Source organism: Polyergus mexicanus, unplaced genomic scaffold (assembly GCF_030449975.1).
Source record: "Polyergus mexicanus isolate NDT 795.1 unplaced genomic scaffold, iyPolMexi1.0 SCAF_2, whole genome shotgun sequence".
NCBI classification, from domain to species: Eukaryota; Metazoa; Arthropoda; class Insecta; order Hymenoptera; family Formicidae; genus Polyergus; species Polyergus mexicanus.
This window is the reverse complement of record NW_027223322.1, coordinates 2787188-2803229: the sequence shown is the minus strand read 5'-3', so window position 1 is coordinate 2803229 and position 16042 is coordinate 2787188. Positions and strand designations below refer to the sequence as shown.

Sequence of the window (16042 nt, the reverse complement as noted above, 5' to 3'; positions counted from 1 at the left end):
GAGATTTAGCTCAAAGTACAAGTTATGCTATGAACATAAGATGTAGTCTGTGATTTTATGATACACAAAGATATCAGTAAATTTCAATATTGTTATTCAATTTATTAGTTGTTAATGATATTTTAAAAAGTAAGTTCTTTAGACAATAAAATACTATACCATGATTTTAGTGCTATATAAAGAATTAAGATAATTTTAAGAAAAGAGGAACACCTCATGTATCTTCTGTATAAGAGCAACATATATAAAAAAATATATTTCGATTATGAATATACTGAATAATCTTTATACTGTATTTATACTATATAATATAGCATAATACTAGACATATTAATATAGTAATGATAAAAAAATCAAAGGAATATAAAACATTGGATCATCCTATCATGTTTTACACGGAATTAAAAAATTACGTACTTTATCAGAATTTTTAAAATTGATTTTAGAAATGCTTAGATATGTCCAATCAATCTTTATAAAAAGGTTTTCCTCTTTCTCTTCCACTCTAACCCTGCGATTCTTTTCGATATAAAGCGATTCTGTGTGTGAAACTGTTCGAGAAAACTTGAGTTTTTAAAATCTTTTTTTATATTACAAAATTTTATCAAATCAGAATTTTTTTTTGTTATGCTGAGCGCCAAATATTTGTCCATTAAAGTTCATATTATTTTAAATATTAATCAATATTCATAATGAAATATTCAGATATAATATCAATCAACGAATTTCTCGTTAATTGGAAATTGATTACTTCTTTCTTTAAGTAAAAACTATCATTTTTTTTTTTTTAAATGACTCAGTTTTCTCTCAGTTCTTTTATTATTACAAAAGTACTTTGGTTATTCTACTCTGGTTGGTTGATTTGCACAACCTGCCTAAAAAAAGGAGCCGCAGCGGGGGCTACCCTCTTTCACAGCGGATCATCTTTCTTCATCAGCAGGCGGAAAAAGATTTAGAGGAAGAATAGGGGCCAGTATCCCCAGTCAGAGAGAAAGAGAGATCCCCTCTTTCGCCCCGGCTCGCTGCCCAAGCACAGAGAGCGGTTACTTACGATTCTACAGTCAACCTCTGGACATCCACCTGCGAGGACGGAGGTGCTCGACCTCACTCGACATCCGGTGCAGTGACATAAACGGTGTTTGAGACAGAGAGAGAGAGAGAGAGAAAAAGAACGAGAGATTCGTGTGCTCCAATTTTCATATTTCTTTTTTCGATACTTTTTTTTTAATATTTATACCGATATTTCTCGCGAGGACGTTCCGGTTGATTTTAATGTAACGTGGAGGTCACGGAGGACGGGCCGAGAAAGGACTTGTAACGCAACTTGAAACAAATGTTCCTCACGGTAAGTAAAAGCAAATAAATGTTTTTTTCAAAATTGTAACTCGAACACTACCGGCGCCAACCTATTCTTGTGAGACTTATCAATCTCGCTTGTCTCGAATTTGCCACAAAGAAAAGCGAGCATGCTTCCACGCGTGTAAAGATCGGCGATCACAAACATCCCTCGCAATTGAAAAGTCTACGCGGGCACAGGTAGCCAAGTTAAAACTTGCTTCAAGACAAGCGATATTAAAGCGTGTTGTCTGAGGCCGGGTGCTTGAAAGTTTATTATCCCAAGACATAAAAATAAAATGCGTGACGTTTAGCTATGCAGCTGCAGGTTGCGAATTGTTCTTGAGGTATTTGAAATTACAATTCATTCTCGCTTCTTTGAAGAATATTGGTTGAAAATTCTTTGTATCAACATAATCAACAATCGATAAGAAAAATTGAGAAACGGAGCTGGATTATATATACTGTATCTAGTTCTGTATTTCATTGGTACTTGATAAAAATGTTGACTTATTAAATAGATTAAATTAAATCTACATTCTTTAAATTTCTAGATAAGAATTTTTGCTAATGTTAATTTTTGAAAGCATAGTTTAACATCAAAAATGCATTGCATCTGATGTAATTAATTTTTTGCTTTTTAAAATACTTCTATAAAATGGAACAAGTAAATATACGATTGCTCATTTGACATAACATCGGCCGCAAAAGACCGAGAAAGAATTTCAGTCTCACGCGCAATACGACAGTTATAATAATTTATTCACAAAATGAATCACCCCGAAACACGTATACCGTTATCGAGTAAGAGGATAAGTAAACCCAAGTACCGTCGATAAAATCCGACTTACATACGAGAAGAAACGACGTTTTGGACGATTCAACGTTACCGTTAGATTTCTTGACGCCTGTTGACCATAGATACCATCTGTTTCTCAAAGCAGATGAAAATGTGAATTTATTCCTTAAACTTTTCATTAATCACAGAAAAAATAGGTAAATACAATAAATATAAATTGAATTATTAGAAATTGATAAAAAAATAGATTCAAAGATAGATATAAAATATTTTATTAGTGAATTAATAATAGCAAGTAATCGTGAATTTTTTTTAGAATTTCGGAAATATATTTTATTAATTATAATCATATCATGTACTGTTCTAAAGAAGAGAAACAATGCGAAAAATTGCCGTAGAGAACTATACATATCGGATCTTTTTTCACAAAATTGTACAAAAGATAAAGGAAGACTAAATTTCAAACTTCAAATATTCTACTTTATTTCACTTCAATAATTGTCAAAATTATTTCATATTTGCAACATAGGTAGACGCGTGAAAGAGAACATTTTATCAAATTTTCAATTTCTACTAAAACGAGAAATAATGTCTGTATATAGAATAAAAAGATATATATATATAATCTGTTTATAACATAGATTTTCGAAAGAATAGATTCTACAACGATAAGCCGTAAAAGATAAGAAGAGGAACAGAAGACAGTTTTAATTTGTGATCGGTAATAATACATTTTTATGTCCAGCCGAAAGAGGGTTACAAAGGGACGTGAGAAATCTTTGTTTGAAATAAAGCGTCTCCATCCGAAATCGCCGCCAGCGCGGAGCCGGCGGAGATCTTCCGAGATCGCGGGTTCTCGAGTGCAGATAATTCCCACGTGCACGTCGCTTCTCTCGCTCTTGATTATTTACTCACGTATATTTTGACACGATGATAAAGTTTTTTTTTTTTTTAGGTTTTTTTATTAGGTTGGACATTATTTAAATCAAAAAATCGATAAATATATGCACAATTGTTGGTATTGTCTTAATTAATTTTGCTTTGATAAATTGTCTCGAATATGAAAAAAAAATGTATGGCATTTCTGTGAATATGTCTGGATTAATGTGTTCGCACAAAAAATTTATTATTAATTAATATCGTGAAAGAGGATATGTGTGTATAAAAAAGTATCAGTTATTAGTTATTGGATATTCTAAGAATTATGTTAAAAAAAAAAAAACGAAATTTTACGATAGTATTGCCCAATTATTTGTCAATTCATCGACATCCCGACTCATGATTATAAGACTGAAATTTTTTTTCTCTCGTTAATCACAGATTCGTATTCTCTCGGAATCTCGATCAGCCACGGAGTATCGTAAATTCGAAATATATATACAAGGATCGTGTATGCGCGACGCGTCTCATCGTGATTCTCGTGCGAAAATCCAGGGCGAAGCGAGAGACCGTAAAAAGACCCGGCGCGTTCGACCGATCCGCATCGCGGATCCAAGAACGCGTTGGCCGGCGTGAGAACGCTTTTAATTAACCGCAAGGTCGCAACGGTGGAGTAAGTAACGTTATACAGCGGGACGTATCGGAACGGAAGACACGGTTGCGAGATCGAATTAGCTCTCTTTCTTTCTCTCTGTCTGTCTGTTCTCTCTTTCTTTCTTTCTCTCTCTCTCTCTCTCTCTCTTCCTCTTCCTGCGATCGATCCTTTCCCGACCCGCAAAATAAAGCCGTGCTACGGGAAGCCGGCGGGACTATGATTAATCGTAATATTAATCGAGCGCTGATCGAGCACCTTTTTTGCGTCCGCAAAAAGAAACACGACTCGGTTGTTATTTCGCTCCCAGGTTGGGGATAATGTCAAAAGCGAGCGATGGAGCGGAAAGAGTAATCAGGATCGCGCGCGGATCTGGGAGAGTTTTAGCCCGTATAACGAGGGAGAGTAATCATCCGTCGATTGTTGCGCGGATTCATTCACGTAGCCGTACCGGCAATTATTGTCCTTCTTTCGATTTAACATCGTATCAACACATACATCTTTTATTATTAAGCACTTTTTCGAGTACGCGGCCGTAACGGTCCATCCATCTCCGCGTATCAATTTTCTCTCGATATCGTTAATGTAACTCAATCCGAGTAATTTGTAAGCCATATTACGATTACGCGGATATACGTGATTGAGGAGAGAGATTGCGGAGAATCAATGCTGAGGATCAAGGATTTATCGAGGTAACAGGTATGTGTCGAATGCATGAGCGCACTCTCGACGGTCACGGCCATTGACCAACCTTGGACGGTATCCGCTAATGATTTCCTTGGTCTCTCTCTCTCTCTCTCTGTGACTTGTTAAGTGCGTCTGTCAAATGTCAATCAAATTATTTTTTCTATGTGAGAGGCAATAATTATTTCCGAAATTTTTATCGATTTATGCGTGTTTAATTATAACAATTTAATAGTACGTAATAAGAAAATCTGATCGTTCTAGATAAGTTTTATGTAAAATAATTTTTTTTTATATGGATCACACAAAAATATACAGTTCTTCCGCTACATGGAATCTATTAAAAATAAGCCATCTATAAAGAAGGAAAAGCAGATTTTAGAATCGCAATAAATTTTATCGTTTTTGAAAGACTAATAAAAATAGAAAAGTTTGAAGTTTTTTGATTAAAATATTTTTTTTCAAACAAAAGTCATAAAATATTGCTCAGAGAGAGAGAGATTTGGATTAAAAATTAAAATATTTTCAAATCAAGGGAGAAGGACTAGTCAATCTAAAAATCATAAAAATATTATCAGACTTTTTTTCTTTTCGATAAAACTACTTACACCATGATATTTTAAAATGTAGCTCAAACGTCATTACGACTTTTTTTAAGATTTCTAAAATCTTTTCTCTAAAGAAAAGCGGATCTATATAGTATTGATGGTTAGTGCTTTTTAATCATGTTAATTGCCAGATGAGAACATCAATATTGAAAAGCAATCCTCTCTTATTATTCCGGGCCGGTAACGCGGGCACCGGTATACGTATGAAAATCGCAATCAAAATGCGCGATCGACGAGCTTCTTTCCGATCGCTTTCACTTATCGTAATAGCGAACACATAAGCGCGTCTAACGGATTTACACGTGGTTTCAGCAACCTAGAAACCCCGTATTGCATATAGAGAGTCGTGCATCGATTATGCGATCGGGATTAATTATTATTGTTAATTTGCATTTTCTTACCTCGTCGTTTATTGTCTTTCTCTATCTTTTCTTTTATCTATCTTTCTCTCTCTCTCTCTCTCTCTCTCTTTTACTCCTTTGCAAACATCGCGATTTTCACATACGAAGCGCCGCGAAAGGAAAAAGAATGGAGACTGGTCGACGCGATTTTTTTTTTCACAATGAACTTCACCTGCGAAACGGAAATCCTTTCGATGCGGATTCCGAGAGGGAAATGATGGCGAGCCCCCGCAAGAACCGCTGATTTCCCGGCGAACCGACGATCATCCGTTATATCAAATTACTCGTCTCGTTACGCGTACGGTGCTCGTATTGTAAACAGGATTAATTAGAGCGATATATATATATATCGATAACTGAAAATATATGATTGAGTGCAAACCGGAATCAACTGTATCCACTTCTCCATAGAATCGTAGTTTTTTTTTTTTTTTTTTTTTTTTTTTTTTTTTTTTTTCCGGAGAATATATACATACACATGAATATATATATATATATATATATATATATATATATATATATAGAATAAAATCTTGTAGAATCCTCTCTTTGAAGAAACCAGAGTTAATCAGTTTGTAATCGCTTTTAAATGACGTTTTAAAAAAATGGACAAATAAGTAAAAATTTAATTTGAGAAAAGAATTTTTTTAATCACATTTCTTTTTATCCTTTAGAAAATTATCTGAGATAAAACTTTGCATCCTTCTTCTCGCTCGACTTTATCAATTTTATCACCACTTATTGATATCGATATCTCATCATGTAAAAAAGTATGAATAATTTTTTGTACAAGAATATTTACATTGATCATATATACATTTTCTAAAATTCTCTTTGAAGAATATCTGTCTAAAGCTGACTCACTACTCCACGAAACTGTTTGGATTCATTCAGGAAATCATTGCGGAATTTTCTTCCAAGCTAATAAAGTATGATCACACCTGCGTGTGTCATTTACTTGCTCTTGACCTCTTGCGACTTCGAGTTCTAAGATCGTTCGCTCGCTCGCTTGTGCGTTCTTCGTGCTCATCCTGACGAAGCATCAGTTGTATCGTCAGAGATATCAATCTTTATTAACAAAAAGATAACGCCATACCGGCAAGAATTCGCTTGCGGCGCAACAATTATCACTTAATCTAATGCAGCTGTTATATTACGTTTGCGATCTACAGTTCTGCAAGTGAAATATTGGAATATCTTATGCATAGGATTTAACATAGAATATCAACGCTATCACTTTAAGCGTAATCCAATTCGGCAATAAAAGGTAATAAATTAATCGACCATCGTTTTTTGAAACATTACGTTTCAAGCATAAGTTTAAATACATATACAATAAATTTTTATTTTGTATATAAGCTATGCGTAGCTGGAATCAATGCTGATTTTTTCTTCAAATTTTTGAAATAGGGATCAATACAAAAGTTTTTCAAAATATTTAGAATATGTCAAAGAACACATCATGAAACATATTAAATTATATGTACGGCTATACCCTTTCTGAAATATATTTTTAAACGTAATTTCTAAAATATATTTTCTAATTTTAGATGTCCAGGTATCTCGGTCTGATACTTATTATCACGGCGTTTACGTATGCGTATGATGCCAAGAAATGCGAGGGCAACGGCCTGGGTCTCAAATATGTTTGGGGCGATGCACTCACTGATCCGAATGACTGTATAGGACCAAATAATATGCAATATCCCTCGTAAGTACCAATTTTTATGTTTTCAAGTTACGATTAGAACGAATATGTACATCACAAAAAATTTGGAAGAATAGTCCATATTTAAAATTTTTGATATCTGATTTACATTCATATATTTTTAATCAATTTGCAAATAGTGTTATCAATTATCTCTATTATCAACTGTATATATTATCAATAATTTCAAGCAAAAATCAAACCGTTATTACTTGAAATAGATATTTAACATACAGTTATAAATATTTTATTCGCTGTTTTTTCACTTTAATCTATCTTTCTGTTGGGAAAACAAATTGAGTTTACGATGTTAAGAGACTTGTTGAATTTTATGTTAAGAATCAGGTTATAATGTATTCGAATACTAATTAATTGGTAGCGTAAAATAAAAGAGAAAGATCTAATGGCTCTCTAGACAGAGAGTGCAACGGATGGTACATGTACCGTTCTTGCAGGACCGCGATATCGAGAAGCTTCAAGAATCTCTGGACGGGCAGTAGTCGAACCGCGCGATCGCATCAGCCACGGACGATTGATCCCGAACGGACAAGGCAGGCGCTTTTGTACAACTACAAAGTGGCCCACGGAGACTACTCCATCGCCGGAAACTCCCGGAATGGTGAGCTCGTGTTTGAACGCAATGTGTTCTGCGTATCTGAACACACAATATTTCCTGTTGCTTCCAAATCACGCGAGACGTTTATCTTGGCCCTCTCTATTGTAGCACATTCGCGAGAATTGCGATATTTTTATTTAAATAAATGTCGCAATAGAGAATTATATATATGTATTATATATGATCCGTTAGAGAAATTGTTCGTAAACTTGTTAATCTCATTAATCGGATTACATCGGATGTAATATTCGAATTATGAATAAAAATTTAATTACATATAAAATCAATTACGTCTATCTTAGCGAGTATAACGAATAAATTATTCGACATTTCGTCTTTACTAAATATAAATCAAGGATGAAAGTTATTATTTACAAAGATAAAAAATATGGAAACTTGATCATCGCAGTGATTTCGATAGAAATAAACATTGAAAAGAATAACATAAATTAATAAAAAAAAAAGTTTTATCACATCTTTTTCTTTTCATTTCGAAGCAAGGAATGTATGCTATCAGATTTCTTAATAAAGTTGAGTCTAATAAATGCAATCTATAGATTGCATTCGGAAATGAAATTGAGATAATAATAATACTTAAATGACTATTTAAACGTGTAAACAGATATAAAACTTGGATAAGTAAATATTACTATTACTAATTTTTTACAATCTTATCGAAAACATTGTATGCAAATCAAAACAGATAAACATTCAATTGACATCGGATCTTGAAATTCCAGAATCTATCGCGAACCTTATTCAATCAGATACGGAATCGCTAGAAATGCAAGTTATCCAGAAGGCGCGCCCGTATATTTGCTACAATATTTGTGTAAAGCGACACTATTCCCACGCAGGCTTCGCAAAAATTCGCGATGCTTGGCGTTTGGGGTCTTCGCGAAAATTAGAACGGCCAGTCGCGCGAAGTAGGTAGATACCACCGGCATGCACGGCCATTTATGATCGCGGCTTGCTCGTGGTGCCCTGCAGCCTTGAGTTATGCAGCTGTCCTTATGACACGAAAACCCGCTTCCAATCGCTTCGTATTCCCTGACCTGTCGTCGTCGGGGTTTCTGTGAAATTCGCGCGACCAGAGAGATGATCCGCCGCGATGAGTTTTCCGATCCAGGTTCTCGATCCTCTCGATAATCAAGTCGGAGTCGGTGGCGCACTGACCGGATAATAAGGCACCGTGTTATCCGGCCAATACAGTTATCGTTGTGTTCATAACGGGATCCGCCGACGACCCACTCGTCGTTTCGAGTATATATATATATGTGTGTGTGTTCCTCGGGATATATCCCTGACCGCTGAGTCCGAGAGCGAATCTCGATCCAACGCCAATTGTTAACCAACAGTAATTTAATCGGAAAAATTAATTATCTTTCGGTAGTTGTGTCGAGTTTGAGCAAAAGAAATTAATATAATATTGCCACGTGATCAACTATTACAAATTTCAATATTTCAATATTTAAAAAATAAGAATATATGTATACACGTATCTTTATACGGGAAAAAATTTTATTAATCTCTTCTATAAAAATTTCGTAGAAAAAAGAAACATATTATGTTATCTAGAAGCAAGATTTTATTATTTATAATTTTATCTTTGCTCTCGAGACAATGACGAATCTAAACTAGAACAATAATATTTTTTGGGCGTTATGGAAACAAATTGATGCAAATAATGAAGCATTTATAATATACTTGGAAAGATTTTGCTTAAATTGTCATAATTCCATAGGGACCCGCGCATCCAATCCCGTATTATTACGGGATTCCATCTCGCGATATACCGTATTATAACGTTTTTGTACTGTCAATAAACCACAATAACGTTATACGTTAAGTATACGAGTAGATATTTGCGTATATAAGTATAACATATAGAAAATATGATAAAACCGCATCAAGTATCATAATGTAAGTTATATTATAATTGCGCATTACAAGACAAAAAAATTATATAGCGACGAAGTAATCGTCATTGGGTTTTCAGGACGTGCGGTTTCCGCGAAGGAAAGTTGCGGTTCGCCCGCCAGACTCTGCAAAACGAGATACAACACCACGGCCCCTATGTACGGTATCAGCCTTACTAGCGGACAACCGGTAACGATCGTTCAGAAGTTCCCTGATCTCCTGCAACAGGTTGTCTTCGAAGTCTGCGAGTGAGTATTGTACAATATATAACTGACACAATGAGACTTTTGGAGAATTTGATATTAATTTTTGTATTCGTCAATATCTTAATCTTTTTGCATTAACTTTTTCAACATGTCTATTTTTCGCCCTGAAATTAGCATAAAACATATTTACGTTTCTAAATAGATAGCTCATTTTACACGGCAAATTTTTCCATTTTTCCCCAAAAAGTTATTTTCGTAGATTTGTCTGAAAATTTTGGCGAAGCAAAAATTGACTGCAAATTCATCTGTAAAATATCCAATGATTTGAAAGACACCCTATATAGGCGCCTCGCTAAGTATACGATAGATTTCTGCAGTTAATTTATGTAGATGGGATTCGTGTTTGTGGTCAATATTTATCGACGCGATATATCGCACGAAATTTTAAACAGGGATTTATAGAAAGCAGCGGAACATCAGACCAGATTGAAATTCACTTGGGCCATCTATTTGCTGAATTAATTCGAATGTGGCACAGTAGGCTGAACTGGTTTACGACTGTGTGTTCGTGATCGACATACGCCTACTTTTGAGACCTTTTTTTTACATGGAATTCCTTCCGAGAGATAACTGAAACGTAGCTCTGCTAGCATTAAACATCGCTAATTGTAAGCAAAAATATAGACGTATATTGAATCAATATAATACAATTAAACTTGAAATCTCTCTCACGATTTTGAGCAGAATAATTCGAACTTTTTCTTTATCTATCAAAATATCACATTCGAAGAACTTCAGATTCAGAATAATGATATATTAAGAGGCATGAGAAGATAATTTAAAAAGATCTCTCGTCCAATTGTAAAAACGACAGCTGTGCGAATGTCGTGCAATTGTACATCAATAACTTTCCTTTATGGCACAAACATTTCTCGAAATTTTCGAAATCTTATATGCTAGAAATTATGTCAACAATGCTTATATATTCGAGCGCCGCGGAATCACAGCTTGCGCAAACACGACTCTAAATACATCCTCTCCAGTCCGGTGAATGAACCCAGCAGAATCTTTCATCGGTTGTTGTTTCAGATCGAAGGAATGCGACGTGGTTCACGGCGAATGCACGCAGACCTACGTACCGTACCTGTTTCTGGTGATTCCTCTGGGTCCAGTGACCTTGACCGGCCAGGATTACGTGCTAGTAGAAAGCGGTTGCGTATGCAAGCCGAGAAATACGGCGAGCTCGTCCACCGACACGCCACCGGCAGTACCGAGCTTCTAATCTTCATCAAATGTCATAAGTGTCAAGAATCTCGAACTGTTTCTCCGCCGAAACGAGGGGATTCGCTATAAACAATTCGCGTCTTACCAAAATGGTATAGAGCGATTTCGAGCGCCAAGATCCTCGAATATCTCGGTAATCTCATTGATGCGATGCTAGATTTATTCACAACTTTGAAATTTCGCAGGCAACTAAAAGCCAATTCTTGACTTGCTAGATTTATTTCTTGAAAGAAATCTGATAAATCTATGGCTGCACGAAATGAATCCCGCCCCAAACGCAATAAATCCGTATCCTTTTTTTACAAAAGGATACCGCTTCATAGCTATAAAATTTGTGATTCTTTTTCTTTAATCGATTATCAGCTAATTATCGAAAATTTTATGTTATATATAATATTTTTTTTCTTTCTATATACAAGCTATATTCTTTCAATCTGAAAGATTTGTGAAAATGCATAACTTTGGAATTGGAAATCAAATGTTTTGTATAGTTAAAATCAAACAAAATCACGAAATGGAAATGTGTTAATTTTAGCACGAAAATAATACAATGAAGATTTCTTGAAAGAAATACTTCTAGTGAATGAACCATTCTTCGTCTTAATGTCTTTGCGTTGTATTTATGACATTGCATTTTAATTCATGATCTAAACGAACTATTTATAATGTGCGATACAAGATAATCCATCGTCTGACGCAAATTACGGAAGATTGCCGCAGTTGATGGATAATTAATCCATCGATGATAAATTTCTATAAATTTACATAACATCTCTTCAAGACTTTCGAGTAGTTTTCTAAGCTATTAATCGACAAATAAGTCAAATCAGTCTACTCGTTAAATACTCAAACCGTATTTATTCTTCACACACATAATTGTTTTTTTTTTTTTTTTAATTATCACATGCATTTTATACTTTGCTTTTTTATGTAAATATTTTTTTCACTATAAAAATACAAAATAAAGCAACGAATTAGATCATAAAAATTTGATATTAGATATTTCACACGTCTATATAGAATATAAGAAAATTATCATTGATCATTTAAGCGTTTTTTATTATAAATTAAATCCTTTTGGAATAATTTTAAAGAAATTTTCTAAAGAAGAATCAATTAAATTTAATTTAAATCTATAAGTAAACTTATTTCAGAGAAGAATAATATATGTTGCTCATTGAAATTAAACAATTCAAAGCAAGAATAAGATCAAATCTATAATTTGCAGGATCTACTTTAAGTTTCATTTAAGTAAATCTCGCAAATAATGAAAAATTATTCTACTCTTATTATGAACCGTTCAACTGTGATAATGTTTATCGATACTTCGACAGAAAACACGATAATATACATCGATTCATAGTACAAAATATTCTTATCCGCTTTGGATAATTGAGGTACAAATACGGTTTGAGTCACCGTCCTCCCTGCTCTTATCCTTTCCTCTTTCTCGTGCCAAAAACCTCGAAGAGCACTTATTCCGTCGGCAAATGAAAAAGCAAATCAGGACAGTGGATGTCCGCGGCGTTTCGCGGAATCCGGTCTCGGAATTCGATCGAGTTCACTAGACTCGCCGCCTCCCCGAGCCGGTTTCGAGCAGGTGCAAATAGCGCGTTTCAGGTGAGCTCAGGTATCCGTCTGGTGACGGGAGGGGCGTCATTCACCGGCTCGCTTAACGTAACGACTTTACGTCGTCGTAAAGTTATATCACGCGTGCTATTATATCGCAATAAGATGAACGCGTTTTGCAAAATTGGTTGAGGATTGCGAATCGCTATCCGAATCATATGGGCGATCATATGGCTATGTAATTTATCTTTACGACATATCTCACACTTGTAGAATCGTCCTGATCGACCGATTTTTTGTGCCGTTCGAGGATATCTGATGGACAGCGGAACCCGGACGCAACTTACTATAAGTCGCATAAAAAAAGCGTAATAGCGGCGAGATTTAATGAAGAGCGTGTGGTATTTCCTCTGCGGTTATTTAATCTGGAATATATAACGTAATTTTTATTGCTCATCGACGTTAAGTACCTTTCCATCAAAATTAGTTTAACGCGAAGGATATAATCAATATATAATCCTTTATTATTTATCTTCTGTTATTTATCTATAATTTCAGTAATTTTCGACGATAAAAAAGTCACTAATTAAAGTCTATATTAAATTATCACTATATCTAAAACACGCACAAATCTAATCGAATCGAATATTCGTGTTTCCTATGGCAGTAGCAACTACAACATCGTTAAGCGTTCTCCGGGAGTGTGTCATTATGACCGCCGAGACGATATCGACTTTAGCCTGCTGACCTAGAGAGAGAGATAGAGATAGAGAGAAAGAAAGAGAAGGTCAAGATCATCAGGACGATGCACGGGGGCAAAAGCGGGCTTCCTGTTTATAGCTTACATTGCATCACGACTCGAGTCTCTCCCTAAAACGCGATAGACGGCGCATTGCCCTGCTTGCGCACTCCTGGAAGAAACCGGACTTCGTAACAAAACCTGCGTCGTACATACGTATATATGTACGAGAATAGAGAGAGCGTACTGTGAATTCCGATGAGTCCGTGATGTACCGTTACCCGTTGGCTTCGCGGGTCCCCTCAACTGAGCATCTCGCGAGGACGACGAGATTCGCGCAGCAGCCGAAAGTCGATGTCGATGATCGAACATTGTGACGAATGCGATTCTACGAGACCTCCTGACCTCCCTTAATACAACGCGAATTCAAAAGCACTATTTAGAAAATACCGATGCTTTCCTACAGCATCCAATTGCAAAGAATAATATGTAATACGTTAATTTATATGATCGCGTGTTGTCGATCGTATCAAATTGAACTGTCGAAAATCGCCCGATTCGTGTCTAAGGAAACAACAAATTTTGACAATTTCGAACGTAGACGTGCGCGCGATATACCTAAATGAATACTCCTCCTCATTTTTTCACCTTTTGTATTTATAGTTGTAACATGCATTTATGTGTATTTATAATTTATTATTAGATTATTATATTATAAAAAAGTCTTGCGTATATAAACTATTTTCCTTTCCTTTCACACATTTTACATTTCTAATCGTTACCTAATCAGTTTAAAGAATATTTACAATGTACGGGGTGATTTCAAATGTTTCACAGAAACATAAATACCATTTAAACTGATCGATTTATTAAAAATTGATTTTTTCTTGATTTTTAACTGAAAACTCATTATAGTAATTCCGTATTAATGAAAAAGAATTTCAATCAAGGCGTCAAGAAGTTCAAGAATATTCTGAAGCAGCACGATGATTTTATCGCATAATTTATTAGCGGACTATTCTACATTGTAAATCACGTCAGTATTTTTTCCCTTTCGCATTCCCACTTATACGCATTCCTTACAATAGAGATTTTCCTGTCTTACGGAATAACTGAGTAGCTACTACTATGACGTCCCATGTTCTCGTGTATGATTTATGACAAGCGGTGTGAAAGAAGTGCACAAGCATGCCACCAACGATCGAGATTCCTGGCGACGCAGGAAGACGCTCCGCGTGCTTTAGCCTGCTCTAGGATTCTCTATTTTTAGTGCATAACGGTACCAAACGAGTTGCATACAAACACAAATAAAATAACACATATATTTATCTCTTGAGTTTGCTTGATAAAGATAAACATTTACCTACAGGTAAAATAAATCGACGTAATCTCAAGTAATTAATTCTAAGCTACTTTTTGGTAGGTTTTTTAAATAAATGAATTTATCGATCTTTTTCTGATATCGAGGTACCCATCCGATTTGTCTCAAAGTTTTTAAATATCCGCACATTTTATGTTTTTTATATTCATACATATAATTTCATATTATATATATCATTCGTATATTGTTCATATATCATTCACATAAAGATTATAATATTCAAAAAAGTATAAAAAATTTTTGAAATAGTATGTTGATTTGCGTATGTATTTTATTATATATATAGAATAACATTACATGTATCTAAAAGCATTAATCCAGGACTGATGTCCTAGAGTGGCGGGATGTCTAATATCTGCAAATAATTTCTTAAAAGAAACCAAAAACGGATGTTAATATCTCAAGTGCCTATAGAAATAGTTTCTCAACGAAAACCAAAAATTATATTAATTAATAATTAATTATTAAAATATATTTGTTTGTAATCATAATTTTTTTATCAAAAAAGTCAACATAAATGGACAAACTGATAGTCATTAGAAATTGCTAAAAGAATATAAATCTACATACAATAGCTATATCCATGTTTAATTTACTGTTAAGTCTTTCTTTTTCGTAAAAACAATTAAATTAATGATAATGATTCTTCTAAACAAATATATACTATTTAAATTAATTTTTTAATTCGACTTTAAAGAGGCGTGTGGCGTTCGTCGTTAATACCGAAACCATTACGTTCAGGAATCGCCCGGAAAATCTAGGATTAATTCCAATCTTGCAACGAAAATCCCTCATTTTCAACAAAGCACCGAACTAGATGTCACAGATGGATCTTACAAAAACCAACAAGAAATAATTTTCCACGATAAAGATCGTTTCACTACTTGCCGGTACGAACCAGACAACTTTATTAACGTTCACCTGACGAAAGGGACAACAACCGGTTCTGCAAGGGACGCGAAACGATAATTCAAGAACTGAAAGAACGGAAAAGACATGGTGTTTTCGCAGTGTAATTTATTAATTTATTTTACGAATATTTAATTACGATACGGAATTCGTAAGTATAGCAATCTCTAATCGAAAATAAATCATAAAATTCGTACTAATTTACTCGCGATTCTGCAATATCGAGAACAATCGTTAAATTTCATGAATGAGAAGTTAATATTTAACCGTTAGTTTAACATCGAATCTTCACACTCTTATTCGGTATTTTTAATACCAAAGAATTGAGTACTCTGCGTTGATACCACTGCTT

General features: G+C 34.6%; 1 protein-coding gene across 1 annotated transcript; it reads left to right on the top strand.

Moving 5' to 3' along the window:
- The first annotated feature begins 1240 nt into the window (after positions 1-1240).
- LOC138941371 (uncharacterized) lies at positions 1241-11478 on the top strand. The gene is made up of 5 exons (XM_070310961.1): positions 1241-1345; positions 6909-7069; positions 7522-7685; positions 9682-9850; positions 10898-11478. Exons 1-5 carry the CDS (start codon positions 1334-1336, stop codon positions 11088-11090), a joined length of 699 nt encoding a protein of 232 aa, XP_070167062.1. The 5' UTR covers positions 1241-1333; the 3' UTR covers positions 11091-11478.
- Positions 11479-16042: the final 4564 nt, after the last annotated feature.

What these genes read in the sequence shown, in the direction of transcription:
- LOC138941371 (XM_070310961.1), top strand. An exon ending in AATAATATGCAATATCCCTC is followed by an intron (nt 7,070 to 7,521) that starts GTAAGTACCAAT and finishes CCGTTCTTGCAG; the next exon opens with GACCGCGATATCGAGAAGCT. An exon ending in CGCCGGAAACTCCCGGAATG is followed by an intron (nt 7,686 to 9,681) that starts GTGAGCTCGTGT and finishes TTGGGTTTTCAG; the next exon opens with GACGTGCGGTTTCCGCGAAG.